Consider the following 17,908-nt stretch of genomic DNA (forward strand, 5'->3'; position numbering starts at 1 on the left):
TGAATGATGAAAATCATTGGTACTGTGTACATAGGATAAAAAAAGGATGAGGGAGAGAAGAATAGTAATATTCTGTATAAAAATAGTATATGAGGCTATTCACCACCCAATATAGGAAGTTGGAATAGAGGTATGATGCAACTAAGGTGCAGCATAAACCTCTCAAGTAATGTGTGTTACTGTTTCTTATCACTACGTTATCCACTTGCCTCATATAATGTTAAACAAAGGGCTTTTATTATTATTATTACTAGCTAGACTACAACCCTAGTTGGAAAAGCAGGATGCTATAAGCCCAGAGGCTCCAACAGGGAAAATAGCCCAGTGAGGAAAGGAAAAATGTTAAAATATTTTAAGAGTAGTACCAACATTAAAATAAATATCCTATATTAACAATCAAAACTTTAACAAAACAAGAGGAAGAGAAATAAGATAGAAAAGTGTTCCAGAGTGTACCCTCAAGCAAGAGAACTCTAACCAAACATTACTTGAAAATATTACTATATATACTGTACCTGCGAACTGGTTCCAAGTTTTGCTGACAAGAAATAATTGGAATATTCCATCTCTGACAGACTTGCACCAGCTGTTTACGCACATCCACAGCATAAGTCAAGTTTCGGAAATTCAAAAAATTATCATGGCACCACATCTGAAATGAAAGCATCAGTTCTCAGTTTACTATGCATTTAATGCTGTAAGAAAATGCACAGAACTAAACACAATAACATTTTTACAGAAGCAGAATACAGTACTTTACTGTAAACAATTTACTGACAATATTGTTTGATAATTTTACTTTTGGGTATAAAATTGTGCGAAATTGTGCTACTTGCCCTTTGTAAGTTTTATTGTACAATACAAGGATTCTAACTGATTTTAAAAGTTTCAGTCCAAATCTTATTATTTATCTTTTAGAAATAACCATAAAATATATGAAATATGGTGTATTTGCAAGACATTTGACTGTGAAGCAAGAGTTGAAAGAGCAGTACAAATGACGGTAGTTGCAAGAGATGGCTAATGTTGGAAAATAAAAAATTAACAAATCAAGGTACTGATTATACTACGATACCTTCTGAACATCTAAGTTGAAAAGAATTTGTCTATATAGCAACTATACTGTATAAGAGACAAGACTAGATTTAAGAATTTTGGTTATATGGCAAGGTGATAGGCCTGTGAAGCTGTCACTGTCTAAGTTCAACTGACTGTTTCACTATGAAATAAATAAGTTGGACAGCAAGATCGAAGAGAGGAAGTGGGAATTGAGGTAAGGTAGAAAGATATAAAACAAGTGGTGGCAGGGGCCAAAGACCCCTAAGAAATGTCTAAAGTTCACTGCGGGAGGTTACAATGATGTCACTAAACTACAATCACAGAGCTCTAACTGAGCATGAATAAAATAACCATGTACAAATGTGCTGAAATGGTATTACAGTAGAGCCCTAGCAATCAATATAAATGAATTGGAGCAAATCTGTGTACAAATAATATTTTCATTAAAGATTTTGACCATAAAATCAAATGATAATTTAGAGATCAGTGGCAATTATGACCTAAAGCCTGTCCTGCTAAGATGCCCACCCACACAAAGTGTATAAAGTATGATTCACTCAGTTTTCACATAGCTGTTTCCCAAAACACACCTGTAAAAGATGTTTTTTTGTTTTCTTTTTTTATTTTGCATACCGCATTCATTCAAAATTACCTAATAAATTTTAAGATAATGATAAGCCAATAAGGAAAATTGTGAGAACCACGATAGAATTTTGAAACATTATTGCAAAGTCAGAATGGTGTACTCTAAGACAAAAACTATTGCCACAACAGGTAAAGAGAATTCAGTTTTCATTTAATGTTTCTTGTTTTTCTGTATGATTTTATGCATGAAAGTACAGTATTGTACAAATCCTTTACTGTATAATGAACAATTTTTGAGGTCTGCAATAGACTAATCTCATTTACAATAACATTTATAGAGAAAATTAATTTTAGTGTCCACATGGTCTCGAACAAATTTAGTTGGACCTACAAGATTCCACTGTACATATTACTTAACATATTCCTGAGATTCACAAATAACTTGCAATAAATGTTGTATAAAAAAAAATACAAAAGCTCAAAGCTATTTCATATTGCAATTCAAATACTGTACACATATAGCATAACCACAAAGAACATTCCAAAATGTAAACTCTTTTATAATACTGTATGTTAGGGATAACTGTTTTTTTTTAAATTGATATGATAATTTGTGTACTGTAAATGTCACAGCTGAAATATGGGTAGTGTACACCATATACTTACCAAGGTGTTTAATGAGCAACATTGTAGCAAAGTAGATAAATGGATCCCCCTAGTGGTGAGGCATACTCAAGGAAGTATGTGAATTTCCTTTACTTAATGATTGACTCGACATCTAGCTAAGTGTTAGTTGTAATTTTTATGAATAAATAAGTTACTTGTCTTATAAGCGCTGTAAAATGAAACTGAAGACTTCCATAAAATTTTACCCTAAGTCTTCTTAAATACTGTACCTAAATGCTCTAAAAAATGTTATTTTCATTAGTAAAATAAATTTTTGAATATACTTACCCGATAATCATGTAGCTGTCAACTCTGTTGCCGACAGAAATCTACGGTAGGGATACGCCAGCGATCGCTATACAGGTGGGGGTGAACACCACAGCGCCATCTGTGGTCAGGTACTCTAGTACTTCTTGTCAACACCACCTCAATTTTTTCCTCGGTCCACTGGTTCTCTATGGGGAGGAAGGGTGGGTCAATTAAATCATGATTATCGGGTAAGTATATTCAAAAATTTATTTTACTAATGAAAATAACATTTTTCAATATTAATCTTACCCGATAATCATGTAGCTGATTCACACCCAGGGTGGTGGGTGGAGACCAGCATACATGTTAACACAGAAGCTAAGTATCCCGTATTTTATTTTATTAGTTATTCAAAAATAACATAAAATAAATAAGTACCTGGTAAGGAAGACGACTTGAACCATTACTCTGCCTTTATTAAGTACGTCTTTCTTACTGAGCGTAGCGGTCCTCTTAGGATGCTGAACGACTCTTAGGTGCTGAAGTATAAAGGGCTGCAACCCATACTAAAGGACCTCATCACAACCTTTAACCTCGGCGCTTCTCAAGAAAGAATTGACCACCCGCCAAATCAACAAGGATGTGGAAGGCTTCTTAGCCAACCGTACAACCCATAAAAAGTATTCAAGAGAAAGGTTAAAAAGGTTATGGGATTATGGGAATGTAGTGGCTGAGCCCCCGCCTACTACTGCATTCGTTGCTACGAATGGTCCCAGGGTGTAGCAGTTCTCGTAAAGAGACTGGACATCTTTGAGATAGAATGATGCGAACACTGACTTGCTTCTCCAATAGGTTGCATCCATAACACTCTGCAGAGAACGGTTCTGTTTGAGGGCCACTGAAGTAGCCACAGCTCTCACTTCATGTGTCCTTACCTTCAGCAAAGCAAGGTCTTCTTCCTTCAGATGAGAATGTGCTTCCCTAATCAGGAGCCTGAATAGGTAAGAAACTGAGTTCTTAGACCTTGGAAGAGAAGGCTTCTTGATAGCCCACCATAAGGCTTCTGATTGTCCTCGTAAAGGTTATGACCTTTTTAGATAGTACCTAAGAGTTCTAACTGGGCAAAGTACTCTCTCCAGTTCGTCCCCCACCAAGTTGGACAGGCTTGGGATCTCGAACGACTTAGGCCAAGGACGTGAAGGAAGCTCGTTTTAGCAAAAAACCGAGCTGCAAGGAACATGTAGCCATTTCAGATGTGAAAACTATGTTCCTGCTGAAGGCGTGGATCTCACTTACTCTTTTAGCTGTTGTCAAGCACACGAGGAAAAGAGTTTTTAATGTGAGGTCCTTAAAAGAGGCTGATTGGAGAGGTTCAAATCTTGATGACATAAGGAACCTTAGGACCACGTCTAGATTCCAGCCTGGAGTGGACAACCGACGTTCCTTTGAGGTCTTAAAAGACCTAAGGAGGTCCTGTAGATCTTTGTTGGTGGAAAGATCCAAGCCTCTGTGGCGGAAGACCGCTGCCAACATACTTCTGTAACCCTTAATCGTAGGAGCTGAAAGGGATCTTACGTTCCTTAGATGTAACAGGAAGTCAGCAATCTGGGTTACAGTGGTACTGGATGAGGAAACTGCATTGGCTTTGTACCAGCTTCGGAAGACTTCCCCTTTAGACTGATAGACTCTGAGAGTGGATGTCCTCCTTGCTCTGGCAATCGCTCTGGCTGCCTCCTTCGAAAAGCCCCTAGCTCTTGAGAGTCTTTCGAAAGTCTGAAGGCAGTCAGACGAAGAGCGTGGAGGATTGGATGTACCTTCTTTACGTGAGGTAGACGTAGAAGGTCCACTCCTAGAGGAAGAGTCCTGGGAATGTCGACCAGCCATTGCAGTACCTCTATGAACCATTCTCTCGCGGGCCAGAGCGGAGCCAACCAACGTCAGCCGTGTCCCTTTGCGAGAGGCGAACTTCTGAAGTACCCTGTTGACAATCTTGAACGGCGGGAATGCATACAGGTCGAGATGGGACCAATCCAGCAGAAAAGCATCCACGTGAACTGCTGCTGGGTCTGGAATCGGAGAACAATACAACGGGAGCCTCTAGGTTATCGAGGTAGCGAACAGATCTATGGTTGGCTGACCCCACAGGGCCCAAAGTCTGCTGCAAACATTCTTGTGAAGGGTCCACTCTGTGGGGATGACCTGACCCTTCCGGCTAAGGCGATCTGCCATGACATTCATATCGCCCTGAATGAACCTCGTTACCAGCGTGAGCTTTCGATCTTTTAACCAGATGAGGAGGTCCCTTGCCATCTAGAACAACTTCCACGAATGAGTCCCTCCCTGCTTGGAGATGTAAGCCAAGGCTGTGGTGTTGTCAGAGTCCACCTCCACCACCTTGTTAAGCTGGAGGGACTTGAAGTTTATCAAGGTCAGATGAACCGCCAACAGCTCCTTGCAATAGATGTGAAGTGTCCTTAGCTCCTGATTCCATGTTCCCGAGCATTCCTGTCCGTCCAAAGTCGCACCCCAGCCCGTGTCTGATGCGTCAGAGAAGAGACGGCGGTCGGGTTTCTGAACAGCCAAAGGTAGACTTCCTTGAGAAGAAAGCTGTTCTTTCACCACGTGAGAGTAGACCTCCTCTCTTCGGAAACAGGAACTGAGATCGTCTCTAGCGTCATGTCCTTTATCCAGTGAGCCGCTAGATGATACTGAAGGGGGGGAGGTGGGGTCTCCCTAACTCGATGAACAGTGCCAGCGATGAAAGTGTCCCTGTTAGACTCATCCACTACCTGACTGAGCATCGGTTCCTTCTCAGCATGCTCTGGATGCAATCTAGGGCTTAGTATATCTTTGGGGTCGACGGAAAAGCCCGAAAAGCTCGACTCTGAAGATCCATACCCAGGTAGACAATGGTCTGGGATGGGACGAGCTGGGACTCCTCAAAATTGACCAGGAGGCCCAGTTCCTTGGTCAGATCCATAGTCCATCTGAGAATCTCCAGACAGCGACGACTTGTGGGAGCTCTTAAAAGCTAGTCGTCTGACGGAGCCGGACACAAGATCATGGTACTGCTGCACAGTCTGTGAACTGTCAACCATGGGGAAGCGAGGAAGTACAGTGACAACCCGAAGCTGTCTAGACTGTCTGGGTCGTACAGACAACTCCTTATCGGGTTGCTGAGGTTGCCGCACTGCGTCACAACAAGACACTTCTGCTGGTTGTTGAACGTCTTCCCAGTGACACACTGACTCCGTAAACAAAAAATCCTCTGACAAGGACTAAGCTTGGACTGCATGTCTTGCAACACAGCTCAAGGTCTATGGGAGCAGGTGTGGTAACAGACGGGGTTAGCGACTGAAGTGGAACCATTACCCTCCCTGGAAGCATGCTATGCTTAAATAAAAGTCCATAGGAGACTAAGCAGCTAAAGGCTCCTCTCCAAATGACAGAGTCCTCAAGGGAAAATCAGAAGGAGGGAGAATAGCACTTTCTCATCTACAGGAACCATATCCGAGAAAAGCTAAGTTCTCTCAGTGAGGGTTTCACTGGTGCAAAAGCAGCAGACTAGAAGGCAACGTTATGAAACTGCTTGACAGTCTAGTGAGTTGGCAACAACCAAAGATGTGTGACTGAGAAGCATGCGGTAAGGTATGCAGAGCATGCTGTATGTAGAGCATGCTGTAAGGTAAGCAGAGCATGTTGCATGGCGTGCGGCTTATGCTGCATGGGATGAGGCTCATGCTGCATGTAAGGCTCAAGCTGCAAGGGATGAGGCTTATGCCGCATGCGTTGAGGAGGATGCCGCATAGTATGAGGCTCCTGCCTCATGGGTTGAGGCGGTTGTCGCATAGCATGAGGCTTTTGCCTCATGGTTTGAGGAGGATGCCGCATAGCATGAGGCTGCCTGATGGGTAGAGGAGGATTTTTAAAGAAATCTGAACCTGACACTAATCTAGCTGTCCGAGGATTTACCTGGTGAGACATCAGTCTCTGTACCAGAGAGTTTTACCAGATTTCCCCGGGCCACCACGTGACACAATTGGTAGTAATTCATTCAAATTACCCCTAATGAGTCAATATGGATAAATATCAACACAACATCGTGTTCAAAAAGAAATAAATTTCTACCTCATACTTGGGATCGAACGCTAGCCCCTTCTAATGAAAGGCCAGGTCGAAACCAACCATGCCACGAGAGCCCATTCAAGAGTTGAGGTTCTTGCCTCAAGAGTGGAGGTGGCTGCCGCAAGAGTTGAGGTTGCTGCCTCAAGGATGGTGGAGGTGGCTGCCGCAAGAGTTGAGGTTGCTGCCTCAAGGATGGTGGAGGTTGCCGCATAGCGCTGGTATCTGGCAACTCCCAGTGCGGCAGCTCACGCGTGGAGGTAGGTTGAGGAACCTCAACCTCATACGTCTGGCAGGGTGGACTGCCAGGGTGGACTGCGCAGAGGTGGAGTTGAGGTTGCTGCCTCGAGGATGGTGGAGGTTGTCGCACCGCAAGAGGTAGCTGCCTTGAGGATGGTTGTAATGCAAGATACTCCTGCCTCAAGGGTAGAGGAGGTTGTAAGGCATAAGGCTCCTGCCCCCATTGTTGAGGAGGTTGCTGCGTGGTAAGAGGCTCCTGCCTCAAGGAAAGTGGAGGTTGCTGCACAGCGCTGGTATCTGGCAACTCCCAACGCGGCAGCTCACGCATGGAGGTAGCTTGAGGAACCTCAACCTCATACGTCTGGCAGATTGTACTGCGCAGAGGAGGAGGAGCGCTCGCAGGAGGAGGTGTATTAACCTTCTCTGCCTGAAACTCCCGCATCAACACCGCAAGCTGCGACTGCATTGTCAGCAGCCTAGACCACTAGAGTTAGAGAAAGACAACAACAAACGGAGCTACTGTCCGTTGAAACTGAGGGTCTAAAACAGCTGGTGCGGCAACAGACGGAGTTACTGTCTGTTGCGATACCACCGTGCCTCTCTGGGAGGTGTGCAGTTGTCGTACTGCAGCAAGTCCGAACTGACTCAGTGCTAATGGCACCACCTAGGAGTTGGACTTGCGCGGAAGGGACCGACTTGCACTTAAAAGCTGCAAGATTTGGTCCATGGTTTCTGCGAGAAACCTCTTCCGCAGACGAGGAATAAATGGGCTCTCTCGTCTTTGTGTGGGTGGGGTGATCACGTCGGCTACGTGAGTTGGTTACACCCGAAACCACGGAGGGAAACGTCTGTTCGTCGATCAAGGCCTGCTGAACCCATAAGTCCTTCGACATTACTTCTCCCCTGGGCTTGGGAGCTTGTAAGAGGTCCCAGACTAGGCGAACAACTGGCACGAACAGACGAACCCTCGAACGCAACACTGTAACACTTTGCGTGTATCACTTTATCACTTTTGATTTTCTGTTTGCACTTATTTCACTGAACTCGAAACTTTAAGTGGTTTGTACCTGAAACACGCAATTCTATCCTTCATTAAAAGTTAGTAATTGCAAAAACAGTATTACAATGTAACAGAAAAACATAATGAAAGATAAATAATTCAGTGGCTGGAAAAGAGATTAAACACTAGATCAAATAAACTACGTTTAAAATCTCTCACCGCATAAAGTCTGAGAACAAGAATAAAACTCTAGAAACGTTTACCTTCTTCCCCTAAAGAGACTAGGGAGAAGAGCAAAAACGATAACAACGTTACCCGCTTGAACGAAACGTTTATCCTCCTCTCTCTCCCTCCGTCTCTATCTCTCTCTCTCTATCTCTCTCTTGACTTAGCACCTGAGAGAAGAGCCCAATTATATATATCGTTAAAACATATTATTGTTAAAGGAAAAAAACTGAAAGGTTTCCCAAATAAAAATTTCCTTTATTAGAATAGAACCATTTAAGCTAAGAAAGAATGAACAAAACGCTAGAATCGGTTTACTCTTACTGCAACGTGACACCGTGATAGACTCTCTCTCTATCGTAACGATAGAGCGCAAGTTGAACGTTCTGAACGTCAACAACTGCAGAGACAAAACAAAACGTTAGTTCAACTTTGAAAACAGTACAAGACTATCAAAGAAATTCTTTCAAAAACATTAAAATGGCATAATATGTTAACAGGTAAAAACGAAATGACGGGCTCAAAGTTAATTAACTTCGGTTCCAAGAAAAGACCGCCTACTATTAGGAAAGGTCGAATATAAACAAATATAAAAATTAATTTTAATAAGTTTATAATAAAAGGAAGTTAATCAAAGAGGCCTATAAAAGGCGGAGAGATATAAAATAAATCTATAACTTTGTTAAGCAAAATTAAGAGAGTCTATACTCTCTTCGACACCAACACTTCCGTCTAAGGGAAGGGTCGGCCATTTAAAAGTGAAAGAGAGTTCATACTCTCTTCGTACCAAAATTAAATCAAAAATTAAATCAAATTAATTCCAAAAACTTGCTAAGCTAATGATATAGCTTCCTGAATAGCGAAGGCTAAACTCTAGAGCAAATACATCACCAAATCGTGAGCAATAACTCCAGAATCAACAGCGTATCCATGTAGGTCTAGCCGGAGGCACGACAGAGGAAAAATTGAGGTGGTGTTGACAAGAAGTACTAGAGTACCTGACCACAGATGGCGCTGTGGTGTTCACCCCCACCTGTATAGCGATCGCTGGCGTATCCCTACCGTAGATTTCTGTCGGCAACAGAGTTGACAGCTACATGATTATCGGGTAAGATTAATATTGAAAAATGACAAATTTGGAGATAATTTGTATTTTATCCTATCTAATACAAACCTGGAGTTATTTATTTGGATTATCTTTCGACAAAGCTGGAAGGTAGCCATTAGACTTGAAGTGTGAGATGGCAACCCTGCCTAACCATTGAGCATGTTGGCTGGTGGGTACCCAGCTCGCCGAGAAGACTGTTGAGACCGAAGGTCTCGTGAGCGTGAAGCTCTAGAGAAAGAGTGCCTTCCAGAATGAGAGCATTCAGATCGTGATGACCTATGATTCAGCTGATCTTCCAGTCTTCGGGAACGAGTGTCCCGAAGGATGGGGAGGCTTGTTCTCTAGCGCTGCTGGTGGGAGGAGCGCTGGTCCCCGGAAGATTATCACCTGCAACCAACGGGTTCCTGTGGGAAGAAACAGAAGGTTGGAGGTTATAGGACGAGGTCCCAGGATGGCGAGTAGGGTCGTTGTCAGCAGGACACCGTTGGAGAGGTGAATGCCAGCGATCGTCTTGTCCGCACGTGAAAGGTTCAGGAGAGGATGACAGATGGGCTTCGCACAGCTCCAAAGCATGAGATGTTGAAGGCTCTGGAGAAGGGTCCTTCCTAGCACAGCACTGAAGGAGACGCAGAAGTTCCTCCTTCAAAGGAGGTCCCAAAATCCCTAAGGTTGGCCACACCTGCAACACATCCCTGAAAGGGAGAATGGCTCCCTGCCAGCTAGAGGTGAAGTTGCTCCTCTAGGGGAAGCAACTAACCCCCCCAGAACCCAGGGTTGCCAAAGAGTTAGTCGCTATGCGCTCCTGCTCGATCGTCCCCCGGAAGATTGCGAACGAGAAGGAGCTTTTGAAAGAGATTTGGGGGTACGAGAGGAAGAAGAATGCGCTTTCCTCGTCCTTATGGGAGAAAGATCGCGCTTGGCCTCCTTCTTCCTGCGCCGCCCAAATTTCTCCGATTGGGAGATAGGCCACTCCTACATTCTGCTCAGGGCGAACCCTGCTCACAACGATTCCCTCTACACGAAGGACACAGAGTGTGGGGGTCGGTATCCAACGGCATACAGCACCATCATGCCCGGACAAGTCTGCATGAAGGTGATCCGAAGAAATCATGCACACCTGAAAAAAATAAAAGCAATTAAAGTTGTCCAATAACAGCCTTGGGAGGAGAGAGAGGAGACGTCGCCTCTCTACCAAGCCAAAAGAAAAAGTGACATACCCCACAGCTGTGAGAGTATATATAGAGGTGGCTGGGTACCCCATACCCACCCCCAGCCTATCCGCTTAAGTAGGACTGCCACCTCGCACTTCAAATCTAATGACTACCCTCCAGCTTTGCCGAAAGATAATCCAAATAAATAAAGAAAGGTTTGTTAGTATGGGAACAAATAAAAGAAGTCTCACAAATCAACACCATACTGTATAAGCCTTTATATACTGAACATCATTTCAATATCTAAAGGAACAGGTGAGATGACAGAAATTAAAGTTGATACTGTTATAATGGAGAAACAACCAGATAGAGAAAACCTCTTAAATCCTTATTTCCTCACCTTACTTTCCTTTGAACTCTTAAAAGCTCGGAATATCTTGAGCATTGTGATGTGGTCCCCTTCAACCGAGGAAAATTTCTGACGGACTTTTGCCGCTAGGTCCTTCTTCCCAGTGGGATTGACAAATATAGTCTCACTCGATAATACTGCGATAATACTCAGAATCTGGATCACAATGAAAAGAGAAAATTGTTAAACTATGTCTCGATAAAATTACTAAGTTCGTTCTTACAACACCGTAAGTAAAACAATAACAATCTTACATAGAATGTTTAAATAACTTACAGTACTAATACAGTACTGTATATATAGTACATATTTCCTAAAAAACTACAAATTTTTATATCCTGTATTGTAGCTACTAAAACTTAAGATTTTTGTTATACAGTTGTAACAATCTAGTACTTTGAAAACTGAAAAAAAGGAAAAGCAGTATAACTATGCATAAATAAAATTTAAAATTTTAATACTGTACTATGCTACGCAGTAGCTACTATGACTGTTAGATTTTGTTATACATACAGTTGTAACAAAGTCTACTTTCATCACTGAAAAAAAATTGAAAAGCAAACTAACCTCATCTGTGCAACCATACTCAGGACCACAAAGGATTGTTTTTGCATATCGAGGTTCAAGGGGAAATTGTGCCATTCGTCTTCCTACTGGTGTAAGTTCCAAGCTGGGAGAAGTAACAACACCACCGATCAATGACAATTGTTCGATGGCTTGTTTCACACTATCTGCACTAGGTTTGTCTATAAAATCAAAATTCATTACATTTTTCACCCCAATTGCCAACAACTGTAATATGACACTTGCTAAATTTGTTCGAAGTATTTCAGGTACGGGGTTAATCGGCATAGCTTTGAACTCTTCTTGTGTATAGCCACGATAACAGTACCCCTCAGCTTCCCGACCTGCTCGACCAGTTCTTTGCCATGCTTGTGCCTGTGATATTTTCTTAACTTTGAGAGAATCAAAGCCACTACTTGGATTATATGAACGAATTTTAGCTCGACCTGAATCTACAACATACTTAATGCCCGATATTGTTATAGATGTTTCGGCAATATTTGTACTAACAATAACTTTCCTTTCTCCTTGAGCAGTTTCTCGAAATACATCTAACTGCTGATGTGATGGAAGTGCTGCATAAAGTGGATAAACTCTCAATTTTGGATATTCTGAAAGACTGGAGTCTTTTGAAATTTGTCTCAAGCTGTACACAACCGAATCTATTTCTTCTTGACCTGTTAAAAACACTAGAATGTCATGCTGTGCAGGAGCTTCCTTGTGTATCTGAAAGATGGTGCTCATGCTTGCCATTACATAATCATCTTGCTTTTGCCGAGCATAAAACATTTCAATTGGATACTGCCTGCCCTCTAGATATAAAACTGGAGCTCTGTTAAAATAGGTGCTAAAGTGGTCAACATCCATTGTCGCAGACATGATGATGATTTTCAATGGTTCCTTCCCTTGAACCTTTCGAGATTTCTGGGCATCTTTAACAATACCAAACAAGACATCAGTACTTACAGTACGTTCATGAGCCTCATCTAAGATTACCCAGCTATATTTAGACATCAGAGGATCAGATATAGCTTCCCTCAGCAACATTCCATCTGTTACGTACTTTAATTTTGTTGATGGTGAGATTGCTTCCTCAAATCGGACAGAATAACCAACTAAACCACCCAATTGTGTGTCCATCTCTTCTGCTACCCTCTTGGCTATACTGATAGCTGCAACACGTCTGGGTTGGGTAATGCAAATTGCACCCTTCCGATCCAATCTTTCTTCATGAAGGTACTGGGGAATTTGAGTTGTTTTGCCACTGCCCGTTTCACCAATGACAATGACGCTTTCATTCTTCTTCAGCTCCTCAAGCAATTTAGAACGGGCTGGAAAGATTGGAAGTGAATGCCTCTGTTTTAAGATCTTCTTCATCTGATCTGGACTTCTGATTGGACTTTTAACACCAATCTGATTTGTACTTGAACCATTTTGCCACTTGTTTCTATCAATACCATTGTTATTCTTCAGAAAAGATTGGGAGCCGGCACCTGAAGAATTCAACGCAAAGCTTTCACTCTTGGCTTTCTTCAAAGGTGGCTCTTGAAAGCCTGCCATATTCTGTAAAATAATAGCAAGTGTTAGTTAAATTTTCAGTGGAAACAAGATTAACTTAATTTATTCTCAGAACATATAAGTTACACTGAAAATGTTATACAGTAAGTAAAATAAACTTCAATATTCCATTGTACCCATACCATAACTTTAAACAGAACTATTGTTGACATTACTGTATTTACACATGAGACCAATACCAAACATGGAATTGAAAGACAATTTGATAAGTACCTGTATATGTAACTGACAACAGGATTATCGACACTACTAAGAAGTGGATTAAACAAAGCCCCGACAATCACAAGCTTTGAATGTATCTCCTGGTGTCCAGCACTTGGACTGTGGAGGCCATTCAGCACAGTGGTGCAACTGGGGGAAATCCCTGCTGTTGCACCATGAAGTGAAAGTCAGGAGGTTGGACAGCAAAGGGGAATAAAGAAACCTGGAATATAGGTAAAGTAGAAATCATTATTCATCAACTGTGGAACAAGATTAAAGTATATGAATTGCAAAACCAATCTATAGTCCATTTCTTTTAGCGAGGCAGATTTGCACTGACTCGCAGCGGTGCCCTTTTAGCTCGGAAAAGTTTCCTGATTACTGATTGGTTAGAATTATCTTGTCCAACCAATCAGCGATCAGGAAACTTTTCCGAGCTAAAAGGGCACCGCTGCGAGTCGGTGCAAATATGCCTCGCTAAAAGAAATGGACTATAATACATCAAGGATGTGGTTTAATCAAGTCATACTTGACACTTCACAAATCAATTGAGAAGGCTCAAATTAACGGGACCTTTAGTTATCTATTGGCTGCAGCTCACCAATCTGTGACATGAGTCTAGAAAGAAATCTGGGAAATATTTCTATGGGAGAGAACTGAACTCAAATAGTCAGGTCTTACTCTTTTGGCTTTCCTGCATAGCTGCGTTTTGGAAAAGCTGAATAATGAAAGCCCAAGATAACATTCCTCTTCTTAAAAAAGTCCTAATTCCTCTAAGAGATTCTCATAAGAATTATAGAGTGGTACAAATATTTCAGGACTAGGATGAGATGAGTTGTACACTGATATACTTTATTGTAGTATGGTATAACACCACTTCTGGTCAATTCAATTAAAATCAATCATACCAAAGCTGTTTTGGAAAGACCATAAATAAATTTACTGTATACCTTTCTCAAGATGTTTCTAGTACTGTACAATAAGCAAATTTTGAAAGATGGGGCTCTAAAGCATGAAATTTGATTTATGCCCCGACCATTTCAGCACAGGATATGATACACCTGATGTTCACCTTTTATGCATATGCTTAAAACCTACAAGGATTCTTTTTTTTTTTTTTTTATAATACTATACCATACCATCAAAATGTGCCTATTCAATTCAAAATTAACCATACAATATACTCAACACTATACATTTCCTAGGTAACTTTATTAATTATGGTTAACTGTTTAGCATACCAGAAAATTTGACTGATTTCTGCTAACTTGAGATAAAAATAGGCCTGACATATGCTAAAACTTATTTATATTATTTCAAAACAAAATTATCAGGGAATCATATAATTCTATAATCCCTTACTTTCCTTACGAATCTATCAGAATGGTGACCACAGGGATAGAAAACATGATTAAAACTTCAATTTTCCATGCCTATAATAGCAGCATGGACATTTTGTATTTGTTTCTGCTGGATATTGTTAACAAAAATATGACTTAAAAAACTACTAATTTTGTCTATAAAATAGTAATAAAAATCTTTCAAAAACATGTTAACAAGTCTGAAAACCTATATTTCACCATGATTACAATAAATGGTACTTGGGTATATAATTACGTATGCATTAACTGCTGTCCCCTTACCTTTGTAATTGAACAAAGATAAGCTATCTACCATACGGGGGTGTATATAAGATAATGGCTACCTGTATGTATGATGACACCCGGCTAAGAATATGGAAGTCTAAGGGGGGGGGGGTCACAGGGGGGCATTAGGCCCCCAATTAGGTAAGTAGGTAAGGACACGGCTTGTAGATTAAGTTAAGAGAAGAAGTTTAAGTTAGGTGGTGTTCTTATTGAGGTTTTACAGAAAAATGTCTGACCAACGACTACAAAATATGAAGAAAATTCCCTTTCTCTATACGCGCGGGATGAATTGACCGACGGTATACCATGGCTCCAGCATAAGTAAGGGATATGGCATGATATACAGTATTGAGAACGGACACTGCGTTATAGGTCGATGCATAAGAACACTACTGTACATCCTGGGATGATAAGTAAGGAGACATGTCTTAGGTATATGAAGTTTCAACATTTGGGAAGGTTTGTGTATCAATAAACATGGGTCAGCTCAAGGAAGTTTTACTACATCAAAGAGATATATCCTAATTTAAGATATCAGCACCTAACCTTTCCTACATCAGCATGTCACTATTGGGGGATAATGTTCCTCAAGTTACCCCTACTAGGACTAGTTGGCAGGTACATACAACATTCTACAAATTATCTCTAATATTATCTCCTTATTCCACTAGGGGGTTTATGTATGATAGCGACCACCTGTATGTATTATTATATCTAACTTAGATTATGGCAGTGTAAGCCCTCAACATAGGAGTCGTTTTGCCGTCAGTTGGTTTTTATACCCTATGACTACTCAACATGTGAGAGAGTGTGTTTGTGTGTGTGTCTGTTTTTCAGTGAGCGAAAGGTAATTAGTGCAGTGGTTGTTTGTTTTGAGAAAGACCGATGGAATAATTGAGTTGTTTGTTTATACTTTTTTAGCTAGTTTAAGACAGTGGGGAATGCCTGGAATGAATGGATTTTCTGATTGACTGTGACAGGAGACAGTTGTTTGAGTGCTGGATATTATTATTTTATATTTTTTACCAGCGTGGAAGTGAATATTTATTTTGAAAGTAAGTACAATTTTTTATATTTGCTAGGAGTGATTCTGATTATCTTCAATGGAAATAATGTAAATTATTGTACTTTTCTTGTTTACTTGTTTGGGTTTAAATCCAACCCTCCACTGAAGTCGAGTGAATTACTTCTCGGGCGGGTCCATATCAATCATCTAACGAAACATTTTCATTAAAACTTATACAATTCTTTGATGTCTTTACTTTCTTCTTAAATTCATGATTACTCCAATTACACATCTTGGTCCATTATTTAATAATGGGGGCGAAACAACTATATTGACGGCGAAACGACTCCTATGTTGACGGCGAACAGACTCCACCAAGTATGGGTGCAATTAGGGCGGCGAATCAACTTCACCTGGGGGCGAAAGTGATTGACCGCGAAACAGACTGACGGCGAATCGACCATATACCTTCTACCATATCAAAAGGCTAATTATTCTAAGCCATGTATAACCCACAAGTAGTTGGTTAGGACTGGTGTAAACTTATCATAACTTGTCAAATCTATTATTAACAACATAAGTGCTAGGTGGGATTCTAACAAAATATTACCTTAACTTCCTAGATTAGGTGGTGTTCTAAAGTTTGTTTCCCTTTTAGAGTGTGGTTTTTCAGAACATTTGCAATTACAATGTTTCTAAATACTTATAAATATAAGTTTCCGACAAATATTTAAATCAGAAGAGTCTAATGCACACTCCTTATATTATTCACTTGGAATATTGTGCTATAGTAAATATTTAAGGGCATTTCGAATACAGTACCGGTCCGTGCAACTACAAAGGAGCCAGACTCTTCAATTATACCCCCTATAAACCCAAGTTCCATAGCAATTAGCCATTCCATACAATTACTAAAACATATCCCATAAAACTTTCCTAAATTGCATTGCAGTTATACATAAATACTAATAAACTAAGCTATATTAGCATTGATCCAGATTATGGGTACCTTTGAACTCGGCGACGTCACCTCCTACCATACAGGTGAATATAGTTATAGGGAGTTACTATATAACAGAAGTATATAGGAAACTTACCGATTTAATAATTAAATATTTTGAATTCTTACTACTTTTAATATAGCAATCAACACTGGAAGAACGACCACATTGCAATTTGCAACATACGCGATGCAAACTTCAGAAAGATAAACAAACGTGGTAGGCAGATTATTTCCACTTGATTATCGTACATGAGCCTTAAAATTCTTTTTTTTCAGCAAAATTATCGTACATACTTTCAATATGATTATTAAGGAGTTATATTATTGACTTATTTAAAAATATTTTAGTATATTTTTTTAATTAAACACCCACACACATATATATGTATATACCTAAGGTATGTATCGTACATCGTTCCGGACCTAAAATAATCGTACATGTATGATAATTATCATACGAACGGCAACCCTGGTGGTAGGGTACGATAATAATAAGAGTTTGCCTTTTCATCGCCTCCCCCATAAGAGTTCTTATTTTTCTGTTTTTATTCTATTTCTTTGATTTCCCTTCCAATTTATCAGACATTCAGTATATATTATTTCAATTTTTCTAATCTTTCCACCTTAAGAAGATTTTCCTTTTCGTCTTCATATATCCGCTGTAATTCTTCATCGGCACCGCCTTAGTTTTCTTTTTTATTCTATTTCTTTCCACATTAAATGAAAAAATTATCATTATTTTCTTCTTTTACTCTTCATCATATGGCTGCTGTAACTTTTATTTTTCTTCTCCGAATGTAAACATAAAACATACGGTTACCTCAGGTACGGTTTAACCACATCACTTCAGACGATAGATAACAGCTTGTGTGGGATGAATATACAGTAAATGGCAATTTTATTTTTAAATTTATTAGAAACAATGTAAGCGCTACACACACACACACACACACACACACACACACACACACACACACACACACACACACACACACATATATATATATATATATATATATATATATATATATATATATATATATATATATATATATATATATATATATATATATATATATATATATATATATATAAA

The 17,908-nt window shown here is 40.2% G+C and overlaps 1 protein-coding gene across 1 annotated transcript in view; it reads right to left on the minus strand.

Moving 5' to 3' along the window:
• The window catches only part of ath (ATP-dependent RNA helicase DHX33), an 18,688-nt gene extending 1,646 nt beyond the window's left edge, over positions 1–17,042 (minus strand). The window contains exons 1-5 of the mRNA XM_068362993.1: positions 16,907–17,042; positions 13,170–13,380; positions 11,382–12,941; positions 10,806–10,970; positions 516–652 (exon numbers count right to left, since the gene is read on the minus strand). Coding sequence (XP_068219094.1) covers positions 516–652; positions 10,806–10,970; positions 11,382–12,938 — 1,859 coding nt within the window. The 5' untranslated portion in view covers positions 12,939–12,941; positions 13,170–13,380; positions 16,907–17,042. The remainder of the gene's footprint in view (positions 1–515; positions 653–10,805; positions 10,971–11,381; positions 12,942–13,169; positions 13,381–16,906) is intronic.
• Positions 17,043–17,908: the final 866 nt, after the last annotated feature.

The sequence above is a fragment of the Palaemon carinicauda genome, chromosome 39 (genome assembly GCF_036898095.1).
Source record: "Palaemon carinicauda isolate YSFRI2023 chromosome 39, ASM3689809v2, whole genome shotgun sequence".
NCBI classification, from domain to species: domain Eukaryota; kingdom Metazoa; phylum Arthropoda; class Malacostraca; order Decapoda; family Palaemonidae; genus Palaemon; species Palaemon carinicauda.